General features: G+C 46.1%; 1 protein-coding gene across 3 annotated transcripts in view; it reads left to right on the forward strand.

Moving 5' to 3' along the window:
- Window positions 1-19413, forward strand: part of pomt2 (protein-O-mannosyltransferase 2) — a 266777-nt gene that overhangs the window by 134700 nt on the left and 112664 nt on the right. For all 3 annotated transcript variants that reach the window (XM_068038417.1, XM_068038418.1, XM_068038419.1), the window contains one exon: window positions 6668-6819. In XM_068038417.1, coding sequence (XP_067894518.1) covers window positions 6668-6819 — 152 coding nt within the window. The remainder of the gene's footprint in view (window positions 1-6667; window positions 6820-19413) is intronic.

The following is a 19413-nucleotide window of genomic DNA, read 5'->3' on the forward strand; positions in this document are numbered from 1 at the left end:
ATGGTACTGCATCTGCTGTGTATTTATCACTCACTGAACCAGTCCAAATCACACTGGAGCTTCTCTGCATCCTCCTCACAGCTCACACTCCTACCCAGCTTTGTGTCATCTGCAAACTTGGATATATTACATTTAATTCACTCATCTATATCATTAATATATATTGTGAATAGCTGGGGTCCTAGCACTGATCCCTGCAGTACCCCACCAGTCACTAAAATAAAAGCAAAATACTGCGGATGCTGGAAATCTGAAACAAAAACAAGAAATGCTGGATTCACTCAGCAGGTCTGGCAGCATCTGTGGAAAGAGAAGCAGAAGAAGGGTCACTGACCCGAAACGTTAACTCTGCTTCTCTTTCCACAGATGCTGCCAGACCTGCTGAGTGAATCCAGCATTTCTTGTTTTTGCCCCACCAGTCACTGCCTGCCACTCGGAAAAAGACCCGTTTATTCCTACTCTTTGCTTCCTGTCTGCCAACCAGTTCTCTATCCATGTCAGTACCTTACCCCCAATCCCAAGTGCTTTAATTTTGCACACCAATCTCTTATGTGGGACCTTATCGAAAGCCTTCTGAAAGTCCAAATACACCACATCCACTGGTTCTCCGTTATCTATTCTACTAGTTACATCCACAGAAAATTCCAGTAGATTTGTTTAGCATGATTTCCCTTTTGTAAATCCATGTTGACTTTGTCCGATCCTGTCACTGTTTTCCAAGTGCTCTGCTATTACATCTTTTATAATGGACACTAGCATTTTCCCCATTACTGATGTCAGGCTAACCAGTCTATAATTCCCTGTTTTCTCTCTATTTCCTTTTTTTAAATAGTGGGGTTACATTAGCTGCCCTCCAGTCCGTTGGAACTGTTCCAGAGTCTATAGAATTTTGAAAAATGACCAGCAATGCATCTACTATTGTTAGGGCCACTTCCTAGATTATCAGGCCCTGGGGATTTAGCGATCTTCAATCTCGTCAATTTCCCGAACACCATTTCCCTACTAATACTGATTTCAGACAGTTCCTCCTTGCTAGACACTATGTTCCCCAACATTTCTGGGAGGTAATTTGTGTTCTCCTTTGTGAAAACAGAACCAAAGTATGTATTTATTTGGTCTGCCATTTCTTTGTTCCCCATTATAAATTCCCCCGTTTCTGACTGTAAGGGACCCACATTTGTCTTCACTCATCTTTTTCTCTTCACGTATCTATAGAAGCTTTTACAGTGAGTTTTTATGTTCTCTGCAAGCTTATACTCATCCTCTATTTTCCCCTTCTTAATCAATCCCTTTGTCCTCCTTTGCTGAATTCTAAATTACTCCCAATCCTCAGGTTTGCTGCTTGTTCTGGCCATTTTATATTTCTCCTCCTTGGATCAAATACTATCTCTAATTTCTTTTGTAAGCCACGGTTGAGCCACCCTTCCTGTTTTATTTTTGCGTCAGACAGGAATGAATAATTGTTGTAATTCATTCATGCGCTCTTTAAATGCTAGCCATTGCCTACTGACTGTCAACCCTTTAAGTAAAGTTCCCCAATCTATCATAGCCAACTCGCGCCTCATGCCTTCATAGTTTCCTTTATTTAGATTCAGGACCCTGGTCTTGGAATCAACTCTCTCACCCTCCATCTTAATGAAGAATTCTGTCATGTTATGGTTGCTCTTCCCCAAGGGACCCCACACAACAAGATTGTTAACTAATCCTTTCTCACGACACAATACCCAGTCCAGGTTGGCCTGTTCTCTGGTTGGTTCCTCAACGTATTGGCCCAAAAAACCATCACGTACGCACTCCAGGAATTCCTCCTCTACAGTATTATTGCTAATTTGGTTTGCCCAGTCTATATGTAGATTAAGGTCACCCATAATTACAGTTGCACCCTTATTGCATGCGTCTCTAATTTCCTGTTTAATGCCCTTCTCTACATCACCACTGATGTTTGGGGGTCTATATACAATCCTCACCAACGTGGGGTGTTTCTTAGCTCCACCCATACAGATTCCACATCAGGATTCTCTGAGCTAATATCCTTCTTCACTATTGTATTGATTTCCTCTTTTACTAACAACGCTACTCCACCTCCTTTCCCTTTTTGCCTGTCCTTCCTAAATATTGAATACCCCTGGATGTTCAGTTCCCATCCTTGGTCACCCTGCAGCCTTGTCTCCGTAATTGCAACTATGTCGTATCCATTTACATCTATTTGCGCAGTTAATTCGCCTACCTTATTACGAATACTCCATGCATTGAGACACACTGCCTTCAGGCTTGTCTTTTTAACATTCTTCATTATCTTCGTATTATTTCACACTATGGCCCTATTTGTTTCTTTCCCTTTATTTCTATGCCTTCCACTTTTGCCTTTTGGTTCCTGTCTTTCGTTTCTATTCTTGTTTCCTCTTCCTGAGTCTCCCCGCTCAGGTTCCCATCCCCCTGCCATTCTAGTTTAAATCTTCCCCAACAGCACTAGCAAATGCTCCCGCGAGGATATTGGTACCGGTCCTTGTTCCCATGCCCACATTTCTGTCTTCTGCCAACTGCAGTGTTCCTATGAAATTCAATGGAAGCTCGAGGAACAGCACCTCATCTTCCGATTAGGCCCTCTACAGCCTTCTGGACTCCATATTGAGTTCAGTAATTTAGAACCATAGAAAAATTGCGGCACAGAAGGAGGCCATCATGTCTGCGCCGGCGGAAAAAACTAGCCGCGCCATTTCAGACCATAACACCATTATTTTTTGTTCATTATTTTTATTTTATTTTTTATGTATAGTTATTTTTTAACCATGTGCTAGTCTTAAACTTATTTTTCATGTTTTTGCTTTTGTACAGAGCTGTTCATTATTCTGCTATTCGCACCTCTGTGGACTGTGCTTTGTCTTTTGCTACAACTGTTTAGCACTCCATTTGTGTTTTGTTCCATAACATCTGTCATTTAATCTCTTCCCCCCCTCCCTCTGTCCGATCACAGTCCTTCCTTCCTTGTTCTCTATCCCCCACCACCCCCCCCCCCCCCCCACCACCTCGCCCCTTTCATTTGCTCAAAGACTGTTACATTTCTAACTTTTGCCAGTTCTGATGAAGGTTCACAGGCCTGAAACGTTAACTCTCTTTCTCTCTACACAGATGCTGAATGACCCATTTCTGGCTGCTCTCTGTTTCCTGTCAGCTGGGCAATCTTCTATCCGTGCCTGTGTTACCCCTTAGACCATGAGCCTTTATTTTCTGAAGTAACCTTTGATGTGGCAACTTATCACATTCCTTCTGAAAATTGAAGTATCGTACATCCAGCAGTTTCCCTTTATCCACAGCACATGTTATCTCTTCAAAGAATTGGTTAGGCAAGGACAAGGCGTTCCACTAACAATTGGCACAAGGGCTAGGGGACGCAGATTGAAAGTTTTGAGCAAAAGATGCAGAGGGAATATGAGGAGCCACTTTTTTTACGCAACGGGTGGTAATGACGTGGAACACGCTGCCCGCAAGGGTGCTGGAAGCAAAGACGATCAATGATTTCAAAGGTACATTAGATGGCCACCTGAGAGAAATAGACTTGCACGGCGAAGGGGATCAAGTCGGGGAGTGGGACTGACAGCATTGCTCTGTGTAGAGCTGGCGTAGACTGGATGGGTCGAATGGTCTCCTTCTGTGCCTTAACTGACTCTGACTCCATGTATCCTGTGACTGCCAGGATAGTACAAAGAACAGTACAGCACAGGAACAGGCCATTCGGCCCTCCAAGCCTGCGCCGATCTTGATGCCTGCCTAAACTAAAACCTTCTGCACTTCCGGGGCCCGTATCCCTCTATTCCCTTCCTATTCATATATTTGTCAAGATGTCTCTTAAACGTCGCTATCGTATCTGCTTCCACCACCTCCCCTGGTAGCAAGTTCCAGGCACTCACCACCCTCTGTGTGAAAAAACTTGGCTCACACCTTAAGCCTATGTCCCCTAGTAACTGACTCTTCCACCCTGGGGGAAAAGCTTCTGACTATCCACTCTGTCCATGCCGCTTATAACTTTGTAAACACTATCATGTCGCCCCTCCACCTCCGTCGTTCCAGTGAAAACAATCCGAGTTTTTCAAACCTCTCATGATAGCTAATGCCCTCCAGACCAGGCAACATCCTGGTAAACCTCCTCTGTACCCTCTCCAAAGCCTCCATGTCATTCTGGTAGTGTGGCGACCAGAATTGCACGCAATATTCTAAGTGTGGCCTAACGAAGGTTCTGAACAGCTGCAACATGACTTGCCAATATTTATACTCTATGCCCCAACCGATGAAGGCAAGCATGCCGTATGCCTTCTTGACTACCTTATCCAGCTGCGTTGCCACTTTCAGTGACCTGTGGACCTGAACGCCCAGATCTCTCTGCCTGTCAATACTCCTAAGGATTCTGCCATTTACTGTATACTTCCCACCTGCATTGGACCTTCCAAAATGCATTACCTCACATTTGTCCGGATTAAACTCCATCTGCCATTTCTCCGCCCAAGTCTCCAACCGATCTATATCCTGCTGTATCTTCTGACAATCCTCATCACTATCCGCAACTCCACCAACCTTTGTGTCATCCGCAAACTTACTAATCAGACCAGCTACATTTTCCTCCAAATCATTTATATATACTCCAAAGAGCAAAGGTCCCAGCACTGATCCCTGTGGAACGCCACTAGTCACATTCCTCCATTCAGAAAAACACCCTTCCACTGCTACCCTCTGTCTTCTATGACCGAGCCAGTTCTGTATCCATCTTGCCAGCTCACCCCTGATCCCATGTGACTTCACCTTTTGTACCAGTCTGCCATGCGGGACCTTGTCAAAGGCTTTACTGAAGTCCATATAGATAACATCCACTGCCCTTCCTTCATCAATCATCTTCGTCACTTCCTTAAAAAACTCAATCAAATTTGTAAGACACGACCTTCCCTTCACAAAACCATGCTGTCTCTCGCTAATAAGTTTGTTTGTTTCCAAATGGGAGTAAATCCTGTCCCGAATAATCCTCTCTAATAGTTTCCCTACCACTGACGTAAGGCTCACCGGCCTATAATTTCCTGGATTATCCTTGCCACCCTTCTTAAACAAAGGCACAAGATTGGCTATTCTCCAGTCCTCTGGGACCTCACCTGTAGCCAATGAGGATGCAAAGATTTCTGTCAAGGCCCCAGCAATTTCTTCCCTTGCCTCCCTCAGTATTCTGGGGTAGATCCCATCAGGCCCTGGGGACTTATCTACCTTAATGCTTTGCAAGACACCCAACACCTCCTTTTTGATCATGAGATGACTGAGACTATCTGCACTCCCTTCCCTAGGCTCATCATTCACCAAGTCCTTCTCTTTGGTGAATACTGATGTAAAGTACTCATTTAGCACCTCGCCCATTTCCTCTGGCTCCACCCATAGATTCCCATCTCTGTCCTTGAGTGGGCCAACCTTTTCCCTGGTTACCCTCTTGCTCTTTATATACGAATAAAAAGCCTTGGGATTATCCTTAATCCTGTTTGCCAATGACTTTTCATGACCTCTTTTAGCCCTCCTAACTCCTTGCTTAAGTTCCTTCCCACTGTCTTTATATTCCTCAAGTGCTTCATCTGTTCCTAGTCTTCCAGCCCTTACAAATGCTTCCTTTTCCTTTTTGACGAGGCTCACAATATCCCGTGTTATCCAAGCTTCCTGAAACTTGCCAAATTTGTCTTTCTTCCTCACAGGAACATGCTGGTCCTGGATTCTAATCAGCTGACGTTTGAAAGACTCCCAAATGTCAGATGTTGATTTACCCTCAAACAACCGCCCCCAATCTAAATTCTTCAGTTCCTGCCTAATATTGTTATAATTAGCCTTCCCCCAATTTAGCACCTTCACCCGAGGACTACTCTTATCCTTATCCACAAGTACCTTAAAACTTATGGAATTATGGTCACTGCTCCCGAAATGCTCCCCCACTGAAACTTCGACCACCTGGCCGGGCTCATTCCCCAATACCAGGTCCAGTACGGCCCCATCCCTAGTTGGACTATCTACATATTGTTTCAAGAAGCCCTCCTGAATGCTCCTTACAAATTCTGCCCCATCTAAGCCCCTAGCACTAAGTGAGTCCCAGTCAATATTGGGGAAGTTAAAATCACCCACCACTGCAACCCTGTTACCTTTACATCTTTCCAAAATCTGTCGACATATCTGCTCCTCTACCTGTTGGGAGGTTGGCTGTTGGGAGGCCTGTAGTAAACCCCCAACATAGTGACTGCACCCTTCCTATTCCTGAGCTTCACCCATATTGCCTCGCTGCATGACCCCTCTGAGGTGTCCTCCCGCAGTACAGCTGTGATATTCTCCTTATCCAGTAATGCAACACCCCCACCCCTTTTACATCCCCCTCTATCCCGCCTGAAGCTTCTAAAGCCTGGAACATTTAGCTGCCAATCCTGCCCTTCCCTCAACCAAGTCTCTGTAATAGCAACAACATCATATTTCCAAATACTAATCCAAGCTCTAAGTTCATCTGCTTTACCTGTTATACTTCTCTCATTGAAAGTAGAAGGTCTAAATGATGGACCTTGGTTCCTATGTAACTTCGTGGTGTACAGGGAAAAGAAATAACTGCTCAGATGAAGTGAAGTTATGTTTCTGATGATTGAAGGGTGTTTTTGTTTATTCACAGAATGGGACTGGAGATTCAAATGATTTCTGGAGAATTGAGGTGGTTGGGGGACAGAATGGGGATCTGATTAAAGTGCTAAGAAGTAAAATTCGATTAATCCATGTGGCAACTGGCTGTGTCCTGTATTCCTCTGGGAAATCCCTGCCCAAGTGGTGAGTATTACTGGCTGATCCAAGTACCTGCTCTGCAAACCATTAGCTTATTGATAGAGAATGTTATACCAAGAGTCTTCCCAGAATGTTAAAAGATATAAGGCTAAGAGGCAGAGGTATTTTGTTGTGGGTGGCCAGCTTCTTCAATATGTGATTTTTTTTTTTGTGTGGCTGCACTTGCACTGTGTTTAACATGCAACTAGGCCTGCTCATAAGGACATAAGAAATAGGAGCAGGAGCAGGCCATTCGGCCCCTTAAGCTCGCCCCACCATTCAGTAAGATCATGGCTGATCTGCCCCAGAGCTCTACTCCTCTTTCGTGCCAGCTCCTCATAGCCCTCAATTCCCCGATATTTCAAAAATCTATCTACCTCCTCTTTAAATACTTTCAGTGGTCTCGCCTCCGCGATTCTCTGGGGTAGAGAATTCCAGACATTCGCTACCTTCCAGGCTGCTGCATGGCCGCATATGAATGCAATATCGCGGGCACGTTGTCTGGGTACTATTTGATCTAGGAGCACTACCCATGTAATACTGGTGCCGCATATATTTTTATAAAAGGCACCACAGGCCAAATTAGACATATCTCTTTTCCCATAGCCAGGTTCAATGATTCTGAGTTCCTCCATCTCAAGAATTGATTTAGATTTTTTTTAGATTTGGAGATACAGCACTGAAACAGACCCTTCGGCCCACCGAGTCTGTGCCGACCATTAACCACCCATTTGTACTAATCCTACACTAATCCCATATTCCTACCACATCCTCACCTGTCCCTATATTCCCCTACCACCTACCTATACTAGTGGCAATTTTATATGGCCAATCAACCTGCAAGTCTTTTGGCTGTGGGAGGAAACCGGAGCACCCGGAGGAAACCCACGCAGACACAGGGAGAACTTGCAAACTCCACACAGTGCGGTACCCAGAATTGAACCTGGGTCGCTGGAGCTGTGAGGCTGCGGTGCTAACCACTGCGCCACTGTGCCGCCCGTGGTTGAATAAACCATTGAGGCCATTTGCCATATGCCTGTGTTGCCTCGTTACTGGAGCAATTTAATACTCATCTCAGTAACTTGTCTCTCCCCATGCTCCTGTATCCATATGCTGTGTACTATGTGGATCACCACATGAGATTCATTAGCTTATATAAAAGGTTTAGAGTTAATCAGAACGGAAATATTACTGATAGCTGTACTTCAAATATTTATCCAGTTTGCCCTCAACTAATCCCTGTGGCAAAGCATTCCATTTCTTAACCATTGTCCTAACTCTTATTCGTGGAAGTTTAAAATTAATGGCCCCTCCGCATGGACTCGACAACCTGTGTAAAATGAAGGGACCGAAGGTATGGTTGCTAAATTTGCTGATGACACAAAGATAGGTAGAAAAGTAACTTGTGAAGAGGACATAAGGGGGCTACAAAGGGATATAGATAGGTTAAGTGAGTGGGCAAAGACCTGGCAAATGGAGTATAATATGGAAAAGTGTGAAATTGTCCACTTTGGCAGGAAGAATAAAAAAGAAGCATATTATCTAAATGGTGAGAGATTGCCGAGGGATCCGGGTGTCCTAGTGCATGATTTGCAAAAGGTTAGAATGCAGGTACAGAACGAATTAGGAAAGCTAATAGAATGTTATCGGTTATGGCGAGGGGAATTGAATACAAATGTAGGGAGGTTATGCTTCAGCTATACAGGGCATTGGTGAGACCACATCCAGAGTACAGTGTACAGTACTGGTCTCCTTATTTAAGGAAGGATTTTAAATGGGTGACCCCTTATTTTTAAATAGTGACCCCGAGTTCTAGATTCTCCCACAAGAGGCAACATCCTTTCCACAGCCACCCTGTCAAGATCCCTGCGTTGGAGGCAGTACAGAGAAGGTTTACCAGACTAATACCTGGAATGGGCGGGCTGTCTTACGAGGAAAGATTGGACAGGCTAGGCTTGTATCTGCTGGAATTTAGAAGAATAAGAGGCAACTTGATTGAAACATAAGATCCGAGGGATCTTGACAGGGTGGATGTGGAAAGGATGTTTCCCCTTGTGGGAGAATCTAGAACTCGGAGTCACTGTTTAAAAATAAGGGGTCACTCATTTAAAACAGAGATGAGAAATGTTTTCTCTGAGGATTGCGAGTCTTTGGAATTCTCTTCCTCAAAAGGCGGTGGAAACAGAGTTTTTGAATATTTTTATGGCAGAGGTAGATAGATGCTTGATAAGCAAGGGGGTGGAAGGTTATCGGGGGTAGGTGGAAATGTGGAGCAATCAGTTCAGCCATTAACTTATTGAATGGCGGAGCAGGCTCTAAGGGCTGAGTGGCCTACTCCTCCTTATTTTGTATGTTCTTATTCTTTCATGGAATGTGGGCATTGCTGGCAAAGCCAGCATTTGTTGCCCATCCCTAATTGCCCTTCATTCCATGAAGACTGTTTGTAATTTTAAAAACCTCTATTAAATCTCTTCAGTCCTCTCTGTTCGAGTGGAAACGGTCCCAGTAATGAAAGGGTGTGATACGGTAGATGTAGAGAAAATATTTCCACTTGTGTGTCAGTCCAAACTCGAGGTCATAAATATAACAGTCACCATTAGGGAAATCCAATAGGAAATTCAAGATAAATTTTACTTGAGAGTGGTTAGAATGTGGAACTCGCTACTATGAGGAGCATTTAAGGTGAGGTGAGAGTGACTGCCCTTGACATCAAGGCCACATTTGACCGAGTATGGCATCGATGAGCCCTTGCAAAACTGAGGTCAATGGGAATCAGGGGGAAAACCCTCCGCTGGATGGAGTCATACCTAACGCAAAGGAAGATGCTTGTGGTTGTTGGGGGTCAATCATCTGAGCTGCAGGACATCACTGCAGGAGTTCCTCAGGGTAGTGTCCTCGGCCCAACCATCTTCAGCTGTTTCATCAATGACCTTTCTTCAATCATAAGGTCAGAAGTGGGGATGTTCGCTGATGATTGCACAATGTTCAGCACCATTCGTGACTCCTCAGATACTGAAGCAGTCCGTGTAGAAATGCAACAAGACTTTGACAATATCCAGGCTTGGGCTGATAAGTGGCAAGTAACATTTGCGCCACACAAGTGCCAGGCAATGACCATCTCCATCAAGACAGAATCTAACCATCTCCCCTTGACATTCAATGGTATTACCATCGCTGTATCCCCCACTATCAACATGCTAGGGGCTACCATTGACCAGAAACTGAACTGAAGTAGCCATATAAATACTGTGGCTACAAGAGCAGGTCAGAGGCTAGGAATTCTGCGGCGAGTAGCTCACCTCCTGATTCCTCAAAACCTGTCCACCATCTACAAGGCACAAGTCAGGAGTGTGATGGAATACTCTCCACTGGCTTGGATGGGTGCAGCATTGGTTCCTTCGGGGAGTGCAGCCAGAGTAAAGTTTGTGGCACCACGGGTGGTTCAGCTGCACAGGAGAGGAGGAAGAAGAGTGGAAGAGCAATTGTGATAGGGAATTCAGTAGTCAGGGGATCAGACAGGGGTTTCTGCAGCAGTAAACGTGACTCCAGGATGGTGCCTCCCTGGTGCCAGGGTCAAGGATGTCATGGAGCGGCTGCAGGACATCCTTTTCGTGGAGGGTGAGCAGCCAGAGGTCGTGAACCACATTGGTACCAAAGACATAGGTAGGAAGAGGGATGAGGTCCTGAAAGCAAATTTTAGGGAGTTAGGAAGGAAATTAAAAAGCAGAAGCTCCAAAGCAGTAATCTCAGGATTACTGCCAGTGCCACATGCCAGCGAGCAGAGGAATAGGAGGATTGATCGATTGAACGTGGCTGGAGAATTAGTGTAGGAGGGAGGGCATGAGATTTCTGAGGCATTGGGACCGGGTCTGGTGCAGGTGGGATCAGTACAAGATGGACAGGCTGCACCTTAACAGGACCAGAACAAACATCCTCGCAGGGAGATTTCTAGTGCTCTTGGGGAGGGTTTAAACTAGCTTGTCAGAGGGATGGGAACCTGAGGGGGAGCTCAAATTGGAAGGAAGGAAAGCTGGTAACAGGAAGTAGAAAAGTAGAAAGTGACATTAGAAGGTAGGCGAGACAAAGCCAAGCATCAACTAGGCTTAGAATGTAGAATGTCAAGAAGACAAGGTTAAGGGCACTGTATCTGAATGCAGGCAGCATTCGAAACAAGGTCAATGACTTAAAGGCCCAAATAGCGGTAAATGGGTATGATCGAATTGCCATAACAGACACATGGCTACAGGGTGACCAAGACTGGGAACTGAACATTCAAGGATATTTGACATTTAGGAAGGACGGGCAGAAAGTTGGTGTTGCTAATAAGTGATGAGCAATGGGATCAGTACATTAGTAAGAGGATCTCAGATCGGAAGAACAAAATGTGGAATCTGTTTGGGTGGAGTTAAGAAACAGCAAGGGCAGCAAACATTGGTAGGAGTTGTTTATAGGCCACCAAACAGTAATGGTAGTGTGAGGCATGGCATTAATCAGGAGATTAGAGAAGCATGCAGCATGGGTAATACAGTAATCATGGGCGACTTCAATCTGCATGTAGACTGGGTAAACCTAATGAGTACTAATGCTGTGGAGAATGGGTTTCTGAAGTGTGTTGGGGATGGTTTTCTAGAGCAGTATGTTGAGGAACCGACTAAGAGAACAGGCTATTTTAGATCGAATATGTAATGAGAAAGGGCTAATTAATAACCTTGTTGTAAAAGAACCTTTAGGGATGAGTGACCATAATATGACAGAATTTTACATTATGTTTGAAAATGAGGTAGTTCAATCTGAAGCCAGGGTGTTAAATTTGAACAAAGGAAGTTTTGAAGGTATGAGGGGCAAATTGGCTGAGGTGGATTGGGAAAATACATTGAAAGGTATGATAGTACATAGGCAATGGATAGTCTTTAAAGAAATATTCCGTAGTTTACAGCAACTATACATTCTTTCAAGGCACAAAAACCCCAAAAGTAAAGGTAGTCAACCATGGATAACAAAGGAAGTTAAGGATTGTATAAGATTAAAAGAAAAGGCCCATAAAGTTGCCAGAAATAGTTGTAACTCTGAGGATTGAGAGAATTTTAGAATACAGCAAAGGAGGACTAAGCAACTGATAAAGGGGGAATAGAATAGGAATGTAAGCTAGCAAAAAATATAAAAACGGACTGTAAAAGCTTCTGTAGGTACGTAAAAAGGAAACATTTGGCTAAGACAATACTGGCAGTCAGGAAAATTTATAATGGGGAACAGAGAAATGGCAGAGAAGCTAAATGATTACTTTGTGTCTGGCTTCATTGAGGAATATGCAACAAATCTCCCAGAATTAGAGATCCAAGGGATATGGGGGAAAGAGGAATTGAAGGAAATTAGTATCAGCAAGGAAGTTGTATTGGAGAAATTAATGGGGCTGACGGCTGACCAGGACCTGATATTCTATATCCCAGAGTGTTTGAAAGAGGTAGCTATGGGAGATAGTGAATGCATTGGTGATCATCTTCCAAAATGCTGCAGATTCTGGAGCGGTTCCCGCAGATTGGAAGGTCACAAATGTCACCCCACTATTGAAGAAGGGAGGGAGAGAGAAAACGGGGAACTATAGACCTGTTAGCCTTACATCAGTCGTTGGGAAAATGCTAGAATCTATTCTAAAGGATGTGATAAATGGATAATAATGATCTGATTGGGCATAGTCAACTTGGATTTATGAATGGGAAATCGTATATTTTGAGGATGCTACTAACAGAATTGATAAAGGGGAGTCGGTGGACGTAGTATACTTGGATTTTCAGAAGCTTTTGATAAAGTCCCCCACAGGACATTGGTTAGCAAAATTAAAGCACATGGAATAGGAGGTAATCTATTGGCATGGATTAAGGATTGGTTAACAGGCAGAAAGCAGAGAGTAGGAATAAACAGGTCATTTTCACGTTGGCAGGCTATGACTAGTGGGGTACCGCAAGCATCAGTGCTTGGGCCTCAGCTGTTCAGAATATGTATCAATGATTTGGATGTGGGGACCAAATGTAATATTTCCAAGTTCACTGATGACAGAAAACTAGGGAATGTGTGTTGTGAGGAAGATGCAAAGCGGCTTCAAGGGGATTTGGACAGACTTAGTGAGTGGGCAAGAACGTTGCAGATGGATATATAATGTGGAAAAATGTGAGGTTATCCACTTTTGGTAGGAGGAATAGCTGTGCAGAGTATTTCTTAAATGGTAAGAGATTAGAAAGTGTAGATGTACAAAGGGATCTAGGTGTCCTTGTCAATAAGTCACTGAAAGCTAACATGCAGGTGCGGCAAGCAATTAAGAAGGCTAATGGTACGTTAGCCTTCATCACAAGAGGATTTGAGGACAGGAGTAGTGAAGTCTTGTTTCAATTGGAGAGCACCTTGGTTAGACTGCACCTGGAGTACTGTGTGCAATTTTGGTCCCCTTACCTTAGGAAGGATATTATTGCCATAGAAGGTGTGCAATGAAGGTTAACCAGACTTGTTCCTGGGATGGCGGGACTGTCTTAAGAAGAGGGGTTGGGGAAACTGGGCTTGTATTCTCTCGAGTTTCGAAGAATGAGAGGTGATCTCATTGAAACCACAAAATACTTAAAGGGATAGACAGGGTAGATATAGGTAAGATGTTTTCCCTGGTTGAGGAGTCTAGAACCAGGGATCACAATTCCAAAATAAGGGAGAAGCCACTTAGGGCAGAGATGAGGAGAAATTTCTTTACTCAGAGGGTTGTGAATCTTTGGAATTCTCTACCCCAGAGGGCTGTGGAAGCTCAGTCATTGAGTATGTTTAAAGCAGAGATTGACAGATTTCTCAATCCAAATGACATAAAGGGGATATGAGGGTAATGTGGGAAGAAAGTATTGAAGTGGATGATCAGCCATGATTGTATTGAATGACGGAGCAGGCTCGATGGGCTGAATGGTCTACTCCTCCTGTGTTCTTAAACAATAAAGTTGTCTACTTTTCTGGGTATATTCTGGAGGTGGCCAACTCATGGGAAGGCTATACAGGAGGAAATTTGCAAGGAAAAAATGGAGGTGCAAGAACTCTTGAGTAGTTATATTGGGTGACTTTAATTATCCTAGTATAGACTTGCATCTTCTTTGGCCTCCTTATCTCGAGAGACAATGGGTAAGCGCCTGGAGGTGGTCAGTGGTGTGTGGAGCTTGTCAGAGGGATGGGAACCTGAGGGGGAGCTCAAATTGGAAGGAAGGAAAGCTGGTAACAGGAAGTAGAAAAGTAGAAAGTGACATTAGAAGGTAGGCGAGACAAAGCCAAGCATCAACTTGGCTTAGAATGCAGAATTGCTCTAAAGGCCAATTCTAGAGTGACAGGCTCTTCCACATGTGCTGCAGAAAAATTTGTTTGTCGGGGCTGTTACACAGTTGGCTCTCCCCTTGCGCTTCTGTCTTTTTTCCTGCCAACTGCTAAGTCTCTTCGACTCGCCACACTTTAGCCCCGCCTTTATGGCTGCCTGCCAGCTCTGGCGATCGCTGTCAACTGACTCCCACGACTTGTGATCAATGTCACAGGACTTCATGTCACGTTTGCAGACATCTTTAAAGCGGAGACATGGACGGCCGGTGGGTCTGATACCAGTGGCGAGCTTGCTGTACAATGTGTCTTTGGGGATCCTGCCATCTTCCATGCGGCTCACATGGCCAAGCCATCTCAAGCGCCGCTGACTCAGTCGTGTTCGCTCTTGGCTGACATACGTTGTCCAGGCCTCGCTGCCATAGAGCAAGGTACTGAGGACACAGGCTTGATACACTCGGACTTTAGTGTTCCGTGTCAGTGCGCCATTTTCCCACACTCTCTTGGCCAGTCTGGACATAGCAGTGGAAGCCTTTCCCATGCGCTTGTTGATTTCTGCATCTAGAGACAGGTTACTGGTGATAGTTGAGCCCAGGTAAGTGAACTCTTGAACCACTTCCAGAGCGTGGTCACCAATATTGATGGATGGAGCATTTCTGACGTCCTCTCCCTTGATGTTCGTTTTCTTGAGGCTGATGGTTAGGCCAAATTTGTCGCAGGCAGCCGCAAACCTGTCGATGAGACTCTGCTGACACTCTTCAGTGTGAGATGTTAAAGCAGCATCGTCAACAAAGAGGAGTTCCCTGATGAGGACTTTCTGTACTTTGGACTTCGCTCTTAGACGGGCAAGATTGAACAACCTGCCCCCTGATCTTGTGTGGAGGAAAATTCCTTCTGAAGACTTGAACGCATGTGAGAGCAGCAGGGAGAAGAAAATCCCAAAAAGTATGGGTGCGAGAACACAGCCCTGTTTCACGCCACTCAGGATAGGAAAGGGGTCTGATGAGGTGCTGATGTGTTGAATTGTGCCTTTCATATTGTCATGGAATGAGGTGATGATACTTAGGAGCTTTGGTGGACATCCAATCTTATCTAGTAGTCTGAAGAGACCACGTCTGCTGACGAGGTCAAAGGCTTTGGTGAGATCAATGAAAGCAATGTAGAGGGGCATCTGTTGTTCGCGGCATTTCTCCTGTATCTGATGAAGGGAGAACAGCATGTCAACGGTCGATCTCTCTGCACAAAAGCCACACTGTGCCTCAGGGTAGACGCGCTCACCAGCTTCTGGAGCCTGTTTAAAGCAACTCGAGCAAAGACTTTCCCCACTATGCTGAGCAGGGAGATTCCATGGTAGTTGTTGCAGTCACCGCGATCACCTTTGTTTTTATAGAGGGTGATGATATTGGCATCGCGCATGTCCTGAGGTACTGCTCCCTCGTCCCAGCACAGGCAAAGCAGTTCATGTAGTGCTGAGAGTATAGCAGGCTTGGCACTCTTGATTATTTCAGGGGTAATGCTGTCCTTCCCAGGGGCTTTTCCGCTGGCTAGAGAATCAATGGCATCACTGAGTTCCGATTTGGTTGGCTATATGTCCAGCTCATCCATGACTGGTAGAGGCTGGGCTGCATTGAGGGCAGTCTCAGTGACAGCATTCTCCCTGGAGTACAGTTCTAGGTAGTGCTCAACCCAGCGGTCTTTTTGCTTGCGTTGGTCAGTGATTATGTCCCCTGATTTAGATTTGAGGGGGGCGATCTTCTTGATGGTTGGCCCAAAAGCTCTCTTAATGCCATCATACATTCCTCTGATGTTTCCGGTGTTTGAGGCCAGCTGAATGTGACTGCATAGATGTTGCCAGTTGTCGTTTGCGCAGCGCCTGGCTGTTCTTTGTGCAGTGCTTCTGGCTGCTTTAAGTGCTACGGATGTTAACTCGCTGGGGGCTTGTAGTTCAACAGTGCAGTGCGCTTAGCGGCTATGACAGGTTCCAGCTCTTCGATTTGAGATTGAAACCAGTCTGCATTCCTCTTCGCACGTTTGCCGTAGGTGGTCAAAGCTGACTCATAGATGGCGTCTCTGATGTGGGCCCACTTGGTCTCAGCATCCCCTGTGGGAGTGTTTTGAAGGGCTGTTACAAGTGAATTTAGAAACTTATGTAACAGCTGTGGATGAGAAATTCTGCTCGTGTTGATGCGCAGGTGGCCCTTCTGCTTGGAATGATGCAACTTCTTTGTCCCGAGTCTAACCTTTCTGCACACCAGGGAGTGGTCGGTGTCGCAGTCCGCACTGTGGAAGCTGCGTGTGATTTGAACACTGTTTAAGGAGACTCGCCTTGTGACGATGAGGTCTAGCTGGTGCCAACGACGTGATCTTGGGTGCCTCCATGAAACCTGGTGATAGGATTTAGTGTGAAAGAACGAGTTGGTAATGCAGAGGTTATGATGGGTACACAACTCAAGCAGTCTCTTTCCATTCTCATTCATCCTTCCGACGCCATAGCGCCCAAGGCAGGAGGGCCATGAGGTATGGTCGGCCCCAACCCTGGCATTAACGTCCCCCAGCAGGAACAGGTGTTCGGTGTTGGGGATGCTACTAATGATATTATGGAGTTCCTCGTAGAACTGGTCTTTAGCTTCAGGTGGGGAGCAGAGTGTTGGAGCATAGATGCTGCGTAGGTGTACTGGACCAGAGGTGGTGAGCAGTCGGATGGACAGTATGCGTTCCGAGCCATTTGAGGGAGGCTCTATCATGCTGAGCAAGGAGTTTCTGATGGCGAAGCCCACTCCATGCTGTCTTGGTTCTTCAGGATCCCTGCCCTGCCAGAAGAAGGTGTAGTCTTGCTCTGCTAGAGATCCACTCGCGGGGAGGCATGTCTCCTGAAGTGCTGCAATGTCTACATTGAGTCTACTGAGCTTGTTGTTAATGATGGCGGTCTTCCGAGAATCGTTGATTTGTGTAAGGTCTTCCGCCAGGCCAGGACACGTAGTTCTGACGTTCCAGCTTGTAAAGCGAAGGGCTGGTACCTTCTTCCCTTTTTTCATGTTGTTTGGTGCGGTGTTGCAGTCCACTTTTCGGGCAATGACCCTGAGCTCCAAGCACCCATTGAAGCAGGTGGACTGTGGCGGGACAGAACCTTATTGACCGGGGGCTGCCCGGTTTGAGGCGGGCGGTAGCTGTCTCGTGAGGTGCGATGACCTCTCCCACCGACAAAGGCAACCCGTGGCGCCCAGTCTTTACGCCAATTGAGCTGGACTTATAACCCGTAACTGCTGCCTTCCGTGTTGTTTCAGTCGCTATGAGGCAACTATGGAGTGACCTCTCCATGGCGCATTCCTGGGCGAATGTATGGAGGTTGAGAGTTGCCCAAGCATCAAAACCCCCCTCTCGGCCTTTCTGGTGGAGTCCAAAGGAGTGCAGAGCATGACGTTTGGCACCGGTATGGCTGCAGGAACTGCCGGAAACATACCAAGGGTGACACATGACCGCCTACGGGGTTCCGCTCCAGATTTTCCGTTAGGGTTTACTCCATTCGCCTTAGTCTCTCCCGAGACGCCCACAAGGCAGTGGGGTTGTTAGGGCCCTTCCACAAGTGTAGGAGGATGCCGGTGGGAGGAGGGAGTGTGAGGGGGAGGGGTGGAGGGAAGGGGGTGCGAGGGGGAACTGGGAAGGGGGCTGTAAGGGTGCAGGGGGAAGATGGTGCGAGGGGGGTGCTGGGAAGGGGTTGTGCGGTGGGGGGGGAGCTGGGAAGGGGAAGGTAGGGGGAACGGGGGGAAATGGGGTGCAGGTAATAAGCCATTTCCTCAGTTCCCACCATCGACGCCTGGAAAGCTCATCCGCGTCCTTCGGGAGGTGAGCGACATCCTCTGGCACCGGTACCAGCATTGCCGACGGTGCGCTGCAGATGCTCTCCGAGCCATCTCCCACGGGTGCTTTGAAGTTGCGGCCGAGGAGCAGTTCGTGGCTTTTTGTGTGTTCGGGGCAACTTTACGCAAGGCTTCCCCTCTGTGGTAAACTTATTTCCCTCGGGTCCCACTGCTCCTTCTCTACAATGGACTTACCGCACGCTGTGGCCGTGGACACTCTGGACGGTGCAGACAGCAGGATCGGAGATCAAAGTATCACCAGCTGTACTTTGCAATTTCGTCCGGATTTCGTTCAATTTCATTGAGAAAACAAAGAGCAGGTATGGCTGGGGGAGGGCAGTGGGCCCAGGTAGCATAAACTAGCTGTTAGCTTGTAGTTAGGGCTAAAATGAACTGATTAAAGAGCCAGGAGAGTTTAAACAGTTTAAGAGGGTAGACTGGGGGAGAAAACACTAAGAATGGGGGCAGATGGCCATGGATAGAGTTGAACAGCAAGGGAGCTTCCTCGGGAGCTTACAGCCCAGGAGCCATCTTGCTTTGTACTGGCATAGACTGGTGATGTTCCCATGCATCTGCTGGCCTTGTCCCTTCTAGGTGGTCGAGGTCGCAGGTTTGGAAGGTGCTGTCTAAGGACCCTTGATGCGTTGCTGCTGTGCATCTTGTAGATGGTACACACTGCTGCCATTGTGTGTAGGTGGTGAAGGGACTGAATATTAAAGGTGGTGGATGGGCAGGCTGCTTTGTCTTGGATGGTGTTGAGATTCTTGATTGTTGTTGGAGCTGCACCCATCCAAGCAAGGGAAGGCAGTGGTAATATTACCAGACTACTAGTATCCCAGAGCCTAAGGCTTATGCTCTGGGGACATGGGTTTGAATCGCACCACGGCAGATGGTAGAATTTGAATTCAATTAATAAATATGGAATTAAAAGCTCGTCTAGTGGTGACCATAAAACCATTGTCGATTGTTGTAAAAACCTATCTGGTTCACGAATGTCCTTTAGGGAAGGAAATCTGCCGTCCTAACCTGGTCTGGCCTACATGTGATTCCAGACCCACAGCAATTTGGTTGATCCTTAAATGGCTTCTGAAATGTCCTAGCAAGCCACTCAGTTCAAGAGCAATTAGGGATGGCCAATAAATGCTGGCCCAGGCAATGGCGCCCACATCCCACAAACAAAAAAAAACCATTTAAGGGGAGATGGTGGCTTAGTGGTAATGTCATTGGATTAGCAATCCAGATCCCAGGCTAATGCCCTAAGGACATGGATACAAATCCCACCATGGCAGATTGTGGAATTTCAATACAATTAATTAACAATAATCTGGAATTTAATACTGACAAATGTAAGGTGTTGTATTTTGGCAGAAGGAATAGAGGGAGGCAATATATACTTAATGGCATAGTTCTAAAG

This window comes from Heterodontus francisci, chromosome 9 (genome assembly GCF_036365525.1).
Source record: "Heterodontus francisci isolate sHetFra1 chromosome 9, sHetFra1.hap1, whole genome shotgun sequence".
Taxonomy (NCBI): Eukaryota; Metazoa; Chordata; class Chondrichthyes; order Heterodontiformes; family Heterodontidae; genus Heterodontus; species Heterodontus francisci.